The following is a 13,267-nucleotide window of genomic DNA, read 5'->3' as shown; positions in this document are numbered from 1 at the left end:
TACTAATATTTGTAGGCGTTTGTAAGAATTTCCAAGAATGCTTTATTAGAAGAAATTTTGATGCTATCGCACAGTCTCAAACAGTTTGGCCCAAATTTTGACATAAATAGGACAGTACCAGCATCGAGGTACCTTTCATTAAGTCTTTAAGCCTTACAACTGCTGTTATTGCGCGGACAATTACCTTTACCAGGTGGAAAATTTTTCGCTAGATTGCCTTTGAGGTGAGCGCTAGCCATGTGGCTATCGTCGAAGGGGTTTGCCGCAATTAAAGTTTCCTGGAATGGTGTTGGTGGAAGGTACAGATTGTTTCCGCCTGCGTTGGGGCCTGTCGGACACATCTGTTGCTGCCCTCCTGGCCCGCCACTCCCTGCAGAGTTACCACTTCCTCCACCGCCAGGAGTGTTCGTCCCTCGCTGATGAGGTGAACAGCCGTCCATACGGCCTTGTTTCTTTAGATTGCCACCGCTGTTGCCATCAACCCCACTGTCATCACATTCGCGTCTCATCCCGGCCAGAGTGACAAAATAGCAACTTCAACCACCGACCAGAGGCGCCGAAGAGGACACCTTTGTTAAAGATGATTATCTCAAATGTGTACATGATTAAAAGTACAAACTAAAATCCGTACTAATCGTCATGGAATAATAAATTAATACGTCACGTCACATCGGAAAATTTTATACGAACACAGAAGCGATATAAATATATCTACCTTATAAAATGTATTTACCACATGAGTTAAATGCGCGCAAACTAAACGCGATTTGTATGTACTGCAAAACATATAACCATATTTGATGAATCCCAATGATAAAACAGAGTTTCAAAGATATCATTATTTCCTTTACGTTGCTGCTGACGCTATACGATTTAACTCTACGGCTTTCTTTTGCCTATATAAGGCCACAAAAATGACCGTATTAAGTGTCGGAAACCTTTGATCGTAGATCAATTACTGCGTGGAGATAAACTATAATTGTTATTGTTAATGTCACTTCGAGCTAGATGTAAAATTCAGCGTTCATTTGAGCCTAAATCAAAGACTGTGTCAAATATCGTGTTTATGTTGGGTGTGGATACAAATCGAACCCATTTATCATCATATAAGCTATGTATATTTTCCTCTTTGCCCACAAACAGCACATCAAGTTGCTTAAGATCTAAATATATCTTAATGATTTAAATGCATTTTGCCGATCGCTGTCATTCAAGCAAAAAGTTATCGCTACCTTTACTTAACAGCGGCTGTATCCGAGAGAAGCTGTTGGTTCTTTCATTACTTCACTAGCTCGTTTGAGTGGTAGGTCTAAGCAACAAAATACGACGGAAACGTTAAAATAATACATCAGGCATAAATGGTGCGTACTGTTCTGTCAGAGCTTGGAATCATCTGTCAGCTATAAACATCATCAAGCTACTGGAATCTGGTATCGCGCATAGGCGCGATGCGGGCTTACACTACATGACCTAAACATGAAAGTTTATGAAACGCTTTTTTCGAGTGATCGCCATAATTTTTATCTGTTTTAAAAGTTATTTAATGGAAAGGAACAATTTTGGAAAAAGGGTACACTTTGCGTAGAGTAACATTAATGAATAAATAGAATTCGTTCGAGATTAACTATTTAGGAGCTATTTTGTAAATAGGCATAATCACCAGCTATTCGGACTATATCACAGTACAAATTTGACATGTACCGAGCTCGTTAACTCTGTAGAAAAATTGAAACTTATAATTACACAAAAACAAACATACCTGTTTTACTTATCTTTCAGCACAAAATAGAATCTACCGATGGACACAATAACGGGTCCAATTAAACGTCACCCACAGCAGTTCTACTGAAATTATATAGTTTTTTATTTCTAGTTATTATGGAAATTTGTCATATTCAAATACACCATTGTGCCCTTTTCCGCACGATATTTTACTGCACGCTCAACGCATAAAACATTTTCTTATGCCTTTGTTGTATGTTCGCACGAAGGTATGTTTACATATATCCACCGTGGTCGTAGGCGGCGGCCCCCACGAACAGAGCCCAACAGAGGGAAAGAGCAGGTGAACACAGCGGAGTTCTCTCTCCCATCTCAGACTCCTGCCAATGAATGCATTGAGTCGAACCCTGCTGCTCAGCGTCGGGCGATTATCCGTCGACTACGCAGAATCAATAGGAATTGGGGTCTTCCGTTGACGACGTATCAACCCAGTTACGAAACTCTTTTGGTGTTGTAATTACCAAATGTCGCAGGCCGAATTGAAAAAGTTTAATTCGAACACGGAAACTAAATTTTTTACAAAGTATCATTTCGTTAAGGACATAACTATAGGCTTGGAAGCTGCAAGCTAAAGTGTCGCAGTTTCATGAAATTGGTCTCATTATCACTCAGGTTTGTAGTAGGAAAAGATGCTGGACTGATCGGCACTATCGCCAACTATAACAGAAGGAAGGTTGGAATTAGTTCAAATACTTTCGTTAAAGCTAGAACATCTTAAACCGTTTCCTTTGAAAAAAATCTATTCTCCAACTAATTAAGCAAATTTTTCATCGAGAGAGTCGCGTGGACTCCGTTGCCGAGTTGTCCAATAGGCGCCTTACATTATTTGTGTTTTAAATAGTGTACTCTCGTAACAAAGAGTTATTTTCAGTTTAGTACAAGAAGGATTTAGAGCAGCTTGTCGTTTTTCTAGTTTAACGTAAAAGCACATGGTCTCTGTTAGGACTAGTATCCTAAACTACTGATTTTATTTCTACTGTCAATAGTCAAATGCATATAGTTTAATTAATTAGCAACGTTATAGTTGCTATATAGATTTTGCCTTTACTAAGTTCCTTTATTTTATTTATACGAACACGCTACTGCACATCTACTTGTATTTCGCAAGCTTAAGACGACAGCATGACGAAGGCATTGCCCAATTGTCTAGTTCATCATAGATTATTGCATCAACTCAGTTTTTTAAAAAACCCAAACATTTGGCGTGACAAAACAAATCTTCTGATAAAAAGTTGCATTTCTTTGCTAAGCATGAAATACTCATACCCTTAGATTTCAACATTTCAGACTTACCCTCATATTTAGGCGGAATTATGTTGATCTGTATTATTACTGCATATGGATTTTCAGTTAGCAAAGTTTTGAGGCCGACCCGCACAGCCGGACCTCAGACTAGATCTGACAGCGTCCACTGATCAGAGCCTGGGGGAAGAGGAAGTGCGTGAGCCGTGAGCAACAGTGACGATGATGTCTGTGATCACTGCTCCGTGAGTTCTAGCCAGTATTTGTTTTGGTTTGAGAGGAGTTTATGAGTTTACCCAAGATTCTGGTGTCGCCTATATTGCCTATATTGCACAATTGCTTGTGCGTGTTCTTTTGCGTAGATGTAGAAAGATCGGAAAGCTTTGTTATTTTGGGTCGTTTTTCTAAAATGGGGGTATTTATCCGACCCAGAAATGAGTTTAACAGCACGACATGCAACACGAGCGACTTGTTCTAATGGTATTTACCATCGAAACGTATGTGTCCTGTAAAGTTGATTCAATTCGATCGATATATCATTTTGTTATTGACAAAAAATTAAAAGCCGTACGAAATGGATGAGCTGTTACCGTTGCAAGTCAGCCGCATTGGCGTCAGCACCATCGGAACTTTTCAAGTTTATTTCGGTTCTATGGGTAAAACAACTTTCGGAAACGGTACCCAGTGAAAGAGTTTCCAGTGGTATTTTGAACGTGTGTGTAAAGTCTTCAGCACTGATATCCTTGTGGCGCTTTACGTAGAAAGCTATTCATTGTGGGACCTGCTCACTGTCACTGCTCGTTTGCGTTTGTAAAGTGGTGACCGAAGATCTGTAACACCGCAATGCCTCTGTCTATTCTGGGCAAGAAGGCCTCCAAAATGGAGGCCGTTCGGGTTTCGACGATGGATGCAGAACTCGAATTTGAGCTTGAGGTGAGGATAATAATTTTATTATCATATTGATATCTTACGGTTCTATAGTTGTAATTGTGCAAAAGCTATATCATTTAAATATCTATTGTACTCTTTAAATAAGATTGCGTAAGCTTTTACCAACTTTTGTCAACCACCGTTTCTCCCATTACTTAATAATTCGACTAGAAGGCAGGGAAAAACTAGCATTTTATGATTATGTAAATACTTCGGTAATATTTTCATAGCAATAATACAAACAACGCTATCCAAAAAGAAGGTGCCGCATCCCTAATATAAATGCTGTGAACAATATGCCTCGGATAAAATACGTAAGAACGGAACATCTTCTTATAAAGAGCGAATAATAAACGTAACGTAAATGCAACTTAGCGTATTATTGCTTCTTGATCTACTGCGTAACATACCTCTTGTGTATATATATGTTACGATAATTATAATATAACATATATATGTTATATTATAATTATTCACTTGTAGTCACTGACAGAGTTTTACAAGAAAGCTTTCCATCCACACCTACACCTCATACATCCTGCCGAGTGTGTTCCGGAGTAAATAAAATTTGGTAAAGTTTTAAGCTACATTTTTTAGTCAAGTATTGTTCTTCATTATAAATTAGGACGTTTGCAAGGGTAATGACGAACGGGCGACTGCTATTTAATAAATCAAATTCGTTTTTATGGAATCTACCTACAGAGACTACTCGAGAAGTGATACATCAGGTTGAACACTTGTTCAACTAGTTAAATCTGAAACTGAACGAGTATTTTCAATACAGACTTTGACACCCTTAAATTAGCCACGGTAAAACTTGTCGTCCGTTTCCATAACTGTTTGTTCGCACATCGTTCCATTTCGTTGGGATATCTTTAATTGGTTGCGTGCCATGATAAAAGCCTCGCGTATTTATTGGAAGCTGAATTGTGCTCCCGAAGACAGAGTTTGGAATACTCTCAGTTCGTCCAGCTACGATACAAATCCGTATTACTGAACACTTAATTAACGAGTTAGAGGCGTATGACTTAACCACTAGCGAGATACGTGGTAAAATAAACATAAATGCACACGTCGCAAAATGGAAAGTGTTATTATATAATCAGATGCCGATCAGGATGGTAATCTAAGAAACAGTAGTGTCGCTAACCTCGTGCTTTTATGATACGCGGCCTCATTATATTTGTTAAGGCATCTTTTTGCTGTTGCATACCGGATCCCTATTCGACTCAAGCTAGAAATCACCAAAGTTCACAGTGCGAATAAGGTTAAGTCTAGGTCCTGTAAACGAGAGTTTAGACGGGAGTACATTCGATAGGTATACGAGTGCCAAAGTGTCAGGAAAAAGGTTAGAAGGTTACCTTCTTAGTTGCTTACGATTCGTATACTGATGGGTAGCTAAATATTTGGCTTTCCCTATAGTTAAATAGCGTACTTGAGCTCAACTCCTTTATACTAATAGCTGCGCTCTTTTTGGAAAGAAGTCAGCATGTAAAATCACACCTTTCAAGCAAACGAGGGTAATCGAAGCATGCATAGATTTCGATCACGATGAAAGAAGCGCTCAGGAACACAAGTTACTTGGGGCTCAGAAAGTAGGTTTGCGGATAATAAACAATTTGACGCTTGATCATATCTCTGTGATCTCTTGGAAAAACCTCTGCTTTCGAGGCTTCAGTAGCGCCTACAGCTGCTGCGTCTTGTGCATTTGGAGCGGTATATCGCAATTCAATCCGGATGGCTGGCTGATCCTGAGTACAGTGCTTTTGCAGTGATAGGAAACAATGCTATCCTTATAGTCGGAGAGACAGAGCAAGATTCGGAAACATTTTCTGTGCCTGGTGAAGTGTACCTGTAATTTCGTTAGTCCTTAAAACCGCCAAAACTAATCATGTAAAAAACGATTAATACGGCGAAAATAAAAGCTACATTATTTGGTAATTGGCTAGTGATCTCGGTCTGACACGGTCCGCTGTTGCGTGGAACCTTTTTTTCCACCTTAATTCCAAACTCTAAATGCTAAAGGACAGGTAAACGTTCTAAGTTTTTAGTTTAAAGCATGACCGTTCCTATTTCTATTTTTTTCTGCGTATTTTTGTATGCACATGCAAGCTTTTTAACGATAATACAGTGTATCAGCTTCTGCGTTGTATGTCTTCGTGTCCTGCTTATCGATAATATCCAAACTTCCTTCAAAATCAATTAATTTATTCAGATCAGTTCTACCAGTCGGTCTTCTTACAGCCCATCAACTGGTGGGGCATCCTCCTCGTGCATAATGAATAAGACAACTGATCATACAGCGGTCTTACGATAAATCGTAGATTTTAAGGTTACTGACACGTTGTCTTCGCACTCGGATTCGAATTCCAGTTCTCAACTCATACATAGAAATCAAGTTTTGGCTTTAAGAATTGTAATGAAAGTTATGAGTTTGAGCGCCCCATCGGCGCTTAGCCATAACCACTGAATTTTAAGCGAATTTTTAAATACTACGTGTGACAACAGGTGTCTAGAGCTAAAAGACCTATTACGAATCAATATGTTATTATGCTAAAGCTGTTATGGGCATCTCCAGAACGTTCAATGTATGTGGAGATTACGGGAATTCGTTAATAGTGCAAGTTTTGATTTATGGAGTATTTAGTTCTGTGCTATGAGGTATGCAGCCTTTCGGAGGGCAACAGTTTTTCGTTATAAAGAAAATATTACCCAAATGGGGACTAGGCCTTTTCGTCAATTGTGCTAGTTCGCTTTTATGTTGGTTAGACTCGAATGAGTACATACTATTAGTGGGTGTATTGCACTTATGTCGGTCTAGAACCATGGGATAGTGGCAACAAGGCGCCGAATGGCCATCTGATTTAGATTTATTCAACAGATCTTAATAACTGTTATTTTTCTTATCCAAATTTTCAGCAAAAAGCCACTGGACGAGATCTATTCGAATTAGTTTGCAGAACGATCGGTCTAAGAGAAACATGGTATTTTGGACTACAATTTGTTGATGCGAAAGGTAAAATATCATATATCGTTAGAGCGTGTAAAGTTAGAACTTTCCGTTTTCGTGATCATCTTCCTAATGTAATTTACATCAATTTTTTTCTAACCTTCTATTGCTAGCCCAAGTTCTAAATTCACATTGAAACATAAAAGATATTGACTTGAAGAGTACGAGCTGCGCCGACAGTGAGCGGAACGCGAGCACGAGTAAGTTTTGAATGAGTTAAATCTAACAACGATAACTCGTTCTCGCAACCGTTCCTTAGAAGGTCAACTTTGTTTCGCAAGGTCTGTCTAATTAATATAAAAAAAACAAAAGAGCAATTACTTCTCATATCTGATTAGTAAATGAAAGCGTGTAGCGGTAATGTGTGAGTATGCACGCAGCCATTCTATTCTTTCTATCCAGCGATTTTATCGAACACGTTCTAACTACTGCCTCCTTCGAAAATTCTAAGGCTTTCCAACGTGGCTAAAGCTGGATAAACGAGTTGACCGCCAAAACTGCAAGAGCCCCCTGTCATTTCTGTTTCTCGTCAAATTTTATCCAGAGGATGTCTGCGATGAACTTATCCAAGAGGTAAGCAATATTTCACAATGTAGAATTAATAGAAAAATTTGCCGGCTTTTGGAACTACAGCCAGCAGGGCTTGCTGTACAAGAAGTAAGTTTACAGTTGAATAAGGCACTATGGATTTTAAAAGTAAGGGGTTCTCTGCTGTCTTACAGGTGACTCAGCATCTTTTCTTTCTTCAGGTGAAGCAAGCTATTTTACAGCAAGGTATGGGCGGTCTGTCGTTTTCTAGATACATCAGAAGCACTAATGGTACGACAAACAATGTAACTATTTGTCGGCATAATTACTCGTCGCTGTAGATGTTCTAAATATATTGCGATTTTTTGGCAAAACAGATATTTATTGTCCACCCGAAGCGTCTGTCCTTTTGGCCTCGTACGCGGTGCAAGCAAAATATGGAGACTACGATGAAACAACATACACTCCGGGAATGCTTGCTAATGATGATCTACTCCCCCAGCGAGTCATTGATCAATATCAGATGACGCTCGAAATGTGGGAAGAGCGAATCAAGGTAATCAGGTTATTTGGGAAAAATTAAACCCTTTGTCAAGTAAACAAGTATTGTGGTTGCCTTTGTATTAGTCGACTAGATTCAATGTCAGCCTCAGCATATGCGCTGCTTTGCTCAAGGGTTGATAATCGAGAAAAGGCAGAATCTAATGTTGCATAATGCAGAATGACCTTTAATAGTACATCTGTAATATTGGACCAAATTTCTATTATTTCCTCATTTGCAGGTTTGGTATGCCGATCATAAAGGTATGACTCGTAACGAAGCGGAGATGGAATATTTGAAAATCGCACAAGACCTTGACATGTACGGTGTCAGTTACTTTAAAATATGCGTAAGTATCTAAACATTGGAAAAAGTGCTTTTAAATTCCAATGAAATCACCTCTAAGGCCTGACTCATTGCTTCGATTTTTGGTGCGTTAAGTTACAAGATCCAAGACGGGTATGCACATATGACCATTGCTAGTAATACGTCTAGAGAGCTTATGCGAACAAACAAATAAAGTAAAATAAATATTCATACTCTTTGTATATCATTGCTTATTGCTTGTATTTCAACACGTGTATTCCAGAATCGCAAAGACACGGACCTATGGCTCGGCGTCTCGGCCGTTGGGCTGAAGATTTACAATAAGGCAAGGCAGGAAAGCCATTGTTACACCAACCAAATTTTATTATCCAAATTGAGCTGAACAATTCTATATATATATATAAACTGTGAAATATTAGCTCGTGAGAGCTTGCTAATGGTACACGAAGAATTAACGATAACATAACATAGAATTACAGTGTGCCTTGTTTTTTTTATTCATGGTATCGTCTAGGATAACAAGCTTGCGCCCATCGTCACATTTCCGTGGTCGGATATTCGCAATATTTCGTTCGATGATAAAAAATTCAACATCAAACCAGCGGACAAAAACTCAAATAATTTTTTGTTTTACTCATCGAAGATTCGGTTAGTATTATAATATTAATAGTAATATATAATGGTTATAACAGTACTAGAGTTGTTAAAGTAGAACTATTTATACTAAACTAGCAATAGAGCTGGGCTGTGTATGAAGATGCGGAAGATCTGTTTAGCTTACCCGTCATAGTATTAGTCGTTTCACCGAAACTTGGTGGTGCAATTAGAAACGTCTCTATAGAATAGCAACAACAGAGCTACTACTAGTTACCGGTTATCAATAAGACTGACGTGACTTCGCAGACTAAATAAGCTCATCTTGGACCTGTGTATGGGCAATCACGAACTCTACATGCGTCGGAGGAAACCTGATTCCATGGAAGTGCAACAAATGAAGGCTGCCGCCAAAGAAGCGAAGTTGCGAAGACAATACGAACGTAACCTTCTTGAAAGGTTAGAAATCTGAGTATATGAGGTCCTCGATGGGCAAGCGTTATAGTAGATCATCGATGCAGAGTATATGAAAAGGACAGTAGGTATTCCTAAAGATAAAAATATATTAAAATCGGCCAAAAGTTGGTGATCGTGCGACCCCAAAAGCTGCGTTGTTAGTAGTTTATTTGACAGAAATGCGTATGCTTTGCCGCTTCGTTTCCGATAATCTCATCTTTTAGAGAAAAGAAGCTTCGAGAAGAGGCTGAACGCGAAAGAGCTGAACTTCAACAACGATTGATCATATGCCAACAGGAAGCACGGGTTGCTCACGAGGCTCTAAGAAGGTTTGCTTTTAATAGTTTGTTTAAACTGCTTTTAGTAGTTTGTTTAAACTGTTTTTAATAGTGTGTTTAAACCGCTTCGGAAGACTTGAGGGCCATCTTTTATACTTTTTCCTACAAAATTGTGCCAATTTGATGACAGTCAGCAAGGCACTGATTAAACAACCCATCGAGTCATTAACTATTTCAGTGATCACTAGACCTTCCTATAGTGACTCTAATATTCACTGTGTAGACATCGGTGTATCAAAAGGAGCCAAGTAAAGAATATTTTGCTTTTTAAGCTTTTATGTTTTATTACATTTGGATATTTTATTTCGCGTTCGAAACGTGCATTTGTAGATCGGAACAGACCGCTGAGCTGCTAGCCGAGAAGTCCCGTATCGCTGAAGAGGAATCTCTTCTGCTCGCGCGTAAAGCCGATGAAGCTGAGCAGCAACGGTTACGCATGGAAGGCAAAGCACGTGAAGCAGAGGTCATGGTCATGCAGGTAGATTAGCTATAGTACTATAATTCAAAGGGATGATGAGCTTTGTGGGCGAAGGTACAGCGTCGACGATCTTTGTATAATATTCAGCTGACGTGTTCTTCGAATTCCATTTGAGTTTTGTTTTGATCATGCTATTAATAATTTTCTTGTTTGGCTGAAGATTGCTGAGGAGAAAACCCATGAGATGAATGCGTTACGTCAGGAGCTTACCCGTCTTAAGCAGGCGCATACCGCGCAAAGCCAGTCGCGCGCACAACCCGCAGGGTCGACTCTGAGAATCCCATCATCGCCGAACACGGCCAGTGGCGCAATGGGGCCTGCCACTAGTTCACATCAACAAGGCCAGGGTGGCGCTGGGCCGGGAACGAACGGCTCATCGGGCGCAATGGCCCCAGTTGGAGCTGGAGGCTTTGCTGTCGGTCATGTGAGCACCAACCACTTTAGCAATGTAAATAATAACAATATTAGCGCAAACAATAATAACCTTGAGCCGGACGAGGACATCTCGGCATTGACGGAAGAGATCGAAAGGGAGAAGTCATCGTACCAAGCAAAGACCTCTAGCGTTCAACGGCAACTGCTGCAGCTACGCAATGAAATACAAGACTTGAAAAAACTGGTTAGTTGGCAATGCTAGCGGATATGCGTTCACACAACTGCCGCATTTGCTTGTGGTAGCAAGTGGTCCGAATTTTAAGTCCATCCCATGTAAAAACTAATTAGAAGTAAGACTGAATGACGTTATACTTGTTTCTAGCTTCTGATGCTTCCAGTAATAAAAACAGTATAGCAGATCTGCTTCTGTCACGTATAAATTAAGCACTGTTCAAGGCGTCTCAAACAGTAATGTTCATCAGAGACTAACCGTAGTCATAAAAAAGCACTCGGTAAATCCACCCACGCTATAAACTGATGTAAAATAATATTTAGCAAAATGAGAAATTAATTTTTTTTTTTTTTAATTACAGGAGCACAATACGCCATTGGACCAAATTTATGAGCAGAACCAAGCCACTGGGGCGGACAAACATGCAACATACCGCAAAAGTGTACAAGGGGCTACCAAGAGCCGAGTAGCATTCTTCGAACAGTTGTAAACAAACTACCATTGACATAGCATATGAAGTGGATAAATCCTGCACGCTGTAGACATATACGTTCGTAGTAACCGTGTCCCTCATAATTTCTGATTAAAACTGTTTGCGTAAGCAGTTTTTTTTATTGCTATGACCTGTCTCTCTAAGAAAGGCTTTTGCTTACTTAAAAAATGCACTTTTTGCCGAAAGTACGAATTCATATGGTAATTGTATCGCTCTGTTCTTCTGCTAAAAGCGCTGCAATGCTCGCGTGTGCTATATCTAAATTATCAGATTTAAAGCTTAGCTAAACACTTACTTCTTCTTAATTACAGGAGATTGTTTTTAGGACATAAAGCCTGAACAAAGTGGTGCTACTGTTCTTGCACATATGGGCAGTATGCATTAAATCTTAATTCGTATAATAATATGTTAAGATCTTCGATTTCTAAGATTCGAAATATGTTAAGATCGGCTATTTGCAGGAAATGTTATATATCACACTTTTTGGCTGACCTTGTATATATTAATGCGCAGTCTTATCGCCATCGCTTGAATGGCGGAGCCGTCCGCTGACCGAACAACGTTTGGCCTGTTCCCTATCACTGCTTTACTTGTGTGCTTTGGACGTACTTTGAGAAATATTATACATGGATACGTTAGTCTGATTTTTGTGTACTATGGAAATTAGGAGTGCATATTTATGATAGATTCGTGTTTTGTATATATGGCTATTAAATGCGAAAACTGTTTACAGATTTAGTCTCGGTTAGGAAGTCATTTGAGGACGGAAGAGGCGACCCACGGAGTGTATGAAACTTTGCGAGATCTCATCAGAAATGTTCTGATTTATATTAGGAGCTTTCAAATGCATTGTCAAATAGAAAATGGAGATATCTTAAATTCTCGTAGAATACTCGAACTTGACGTTTACGGGTTGCATGCCTTGTGTAGCTGATTGAACGAGATTTGAGTACTATCGAATTGAACTTAGAAAAAAAAACAGCGAGCAGAACCAAGGATTTATTGTACAATGTTTACCGTTAAGCTGTATGTAGGCTTGTTGATTAATTATACTGACCCCCCAAAAAAAGAATGCCTTACCCAACTAAACTATCTTATTGTTAATTTCGCAGCTAGGGGCTCCCACAGCACGTTCGTTAAATGGAATTGATCGTACATATTGTGTTCGCTTTTGTGATTCTACACATATATATGATCTTCATGGGTTCTATTAGCACAGAAATATTAAATGGCGATTTTCTAAGTGACGATAATTGACGTTTTATCTTCGCATTATAATCGGAAAGCACTAGAGAGTACTAAATTCACTTGAAACGGATGTGGGTTTTAGAACGATATGGTCCATTATTCGATGCGTCCGACACCCGTTCGTGATAAACACTGTAGAAACACCGAAGGAAATAGATCGAACAGTAAGGATAATAATAAATATATTATTATTATAGATTAACAAGTGATACAAAAACGAACCGCATAGGAGTGTTCGATAAGATAATACCGAACACAAAAAAGACCATTTTGAAAATACCTAATAAGCAAAAGCTGCCTACCAGAGGCAACAATGGGAGTGGTGAAGCCCTCCCCGGTAGCTTACCGCTCCATGAAACAACCACTGATAGCAAAGAATGAACGAGACAATTCCTGCTTCTAGGCAAAGATAGAACGGATCTGTGTGCGTAAAATTCGCTTCTAACAATACCGCGAGTGGTTGGAAAGTAAGCACGCAGCTGCCAAACACCAGGTTCTTTACCGTTGCAGCACAAATCGTTATGGTATTATTGATTATAGCTTATAAGCCTTTAACGACGTTGTTAGGACCGTGTTCTAATAGAACACAACAGATCAACTAAAAAATAATAATAAATATTATATTATTTTTAAAATGCTTCTCTTTTCGCTTTTCAAGGCAGGTAACGTAGAATTTCGTTGACGTAAAGCGAA

General features: G+C 39.2%; 2 protein-coding genes across 6 annotated transcripts; one reads left to right on the top strand and one right to left on the bottom strand.

The window, feature by feature from the left end:
- Positions 1 to 66: 66 nt before the first annotated feature.
- On the bottom strand, positions 67 to 2,056 carry LOC111253128 (uncharacterized). 5 transcript variants are annotated; one of them, XM_086993595.1, is made up of 3 exons: positions 1,760 to 2,056; positions 1,233 to 1,309; positions 67 to 534 (listed from the first exon to the last, which is right to left on the bottom strand). In XM_086993595.1, the coding sequence occupies exon 3, from the start codon at positions 507 to 509 to the stop codon at positions 147 to 149; it is 363 nt and encodes a 120-aa protein (XP_086849721.1). In that variant the 5' UTR covers positions 510 to 534; positions 1,233 to 1,309; positions 1,760 to 2,056; the 3' UTR covers positions 67 to 146. The 5 variants fall into 5 exon arrangements, with proteins under 5 accessions (XP_086849721.1, XP_086849720.1, XP_022667842.1 ...); XM_086993594.1 differs by having other exon boundaries at positions 74 to 569; positions 1,760 to 2,054; XM_022812107.2 differs by lacking the exon at positions 1,233 to 1,309 and having other exon boundaries at positions 74 to 588; positions 1,760 to 2,054.
- Positions 2,057 to 3,259: 1,203 nt separating this feature from the next.
- Mer (ezrin/radixin/moesin family protein merlin) lies at positions 3,260 to 13,209 on the top strand. Its single transcript, XM_022812104.2, has 13 exons — positions 3,260 to 3,957; positions 6,874 to 6,970; positions 7,416 to 7,537; positions 7,687 to 7,738; positions 7,870 to 8,048; positions 8,275 to 8,382; positions 8,623 to 8,685; positions 8,875 to 9,008; positions 9,264 to 9,413; positions 9,635 to 9,739; positions 10,079 to 10,226; positions 10,387 to 10,845; positions 11,195 to 13,209. The coding sequence occupies exons 1-13, from the start codon at positions 3,868 to 3,870 to the stop codon at positions 11,321 to 11,323; spliced, it is 1,836 nt and encodes a 611-aa protein (XP_022667839.1). The 5' UTR covers positions 3,260 to 3,867; the 3' UTR covers positions 11,324 to 13,209.
- Positions 13,210 to 13,267: the final 58 nt, after the last annotated feature.

This window comes from Varroa destructor, unplaced genomic scaffold (genome assembly GCF_002443255.2).
Source record: "Varroa destructor unplaced genomic scaffold, Vdes_3.0 BEIS01000006.1, whole genome shotgun sequence".
Classification (NCBI taxonomy): Eukaryota; Metazoa; Arthropoda; class Arachnida; order Mesostigmata; family Varroidae; genus Varroa; species Varroa destructor.
This window is presented reverse-complemented; position numbering and strand designations above follow the sequence as displayed.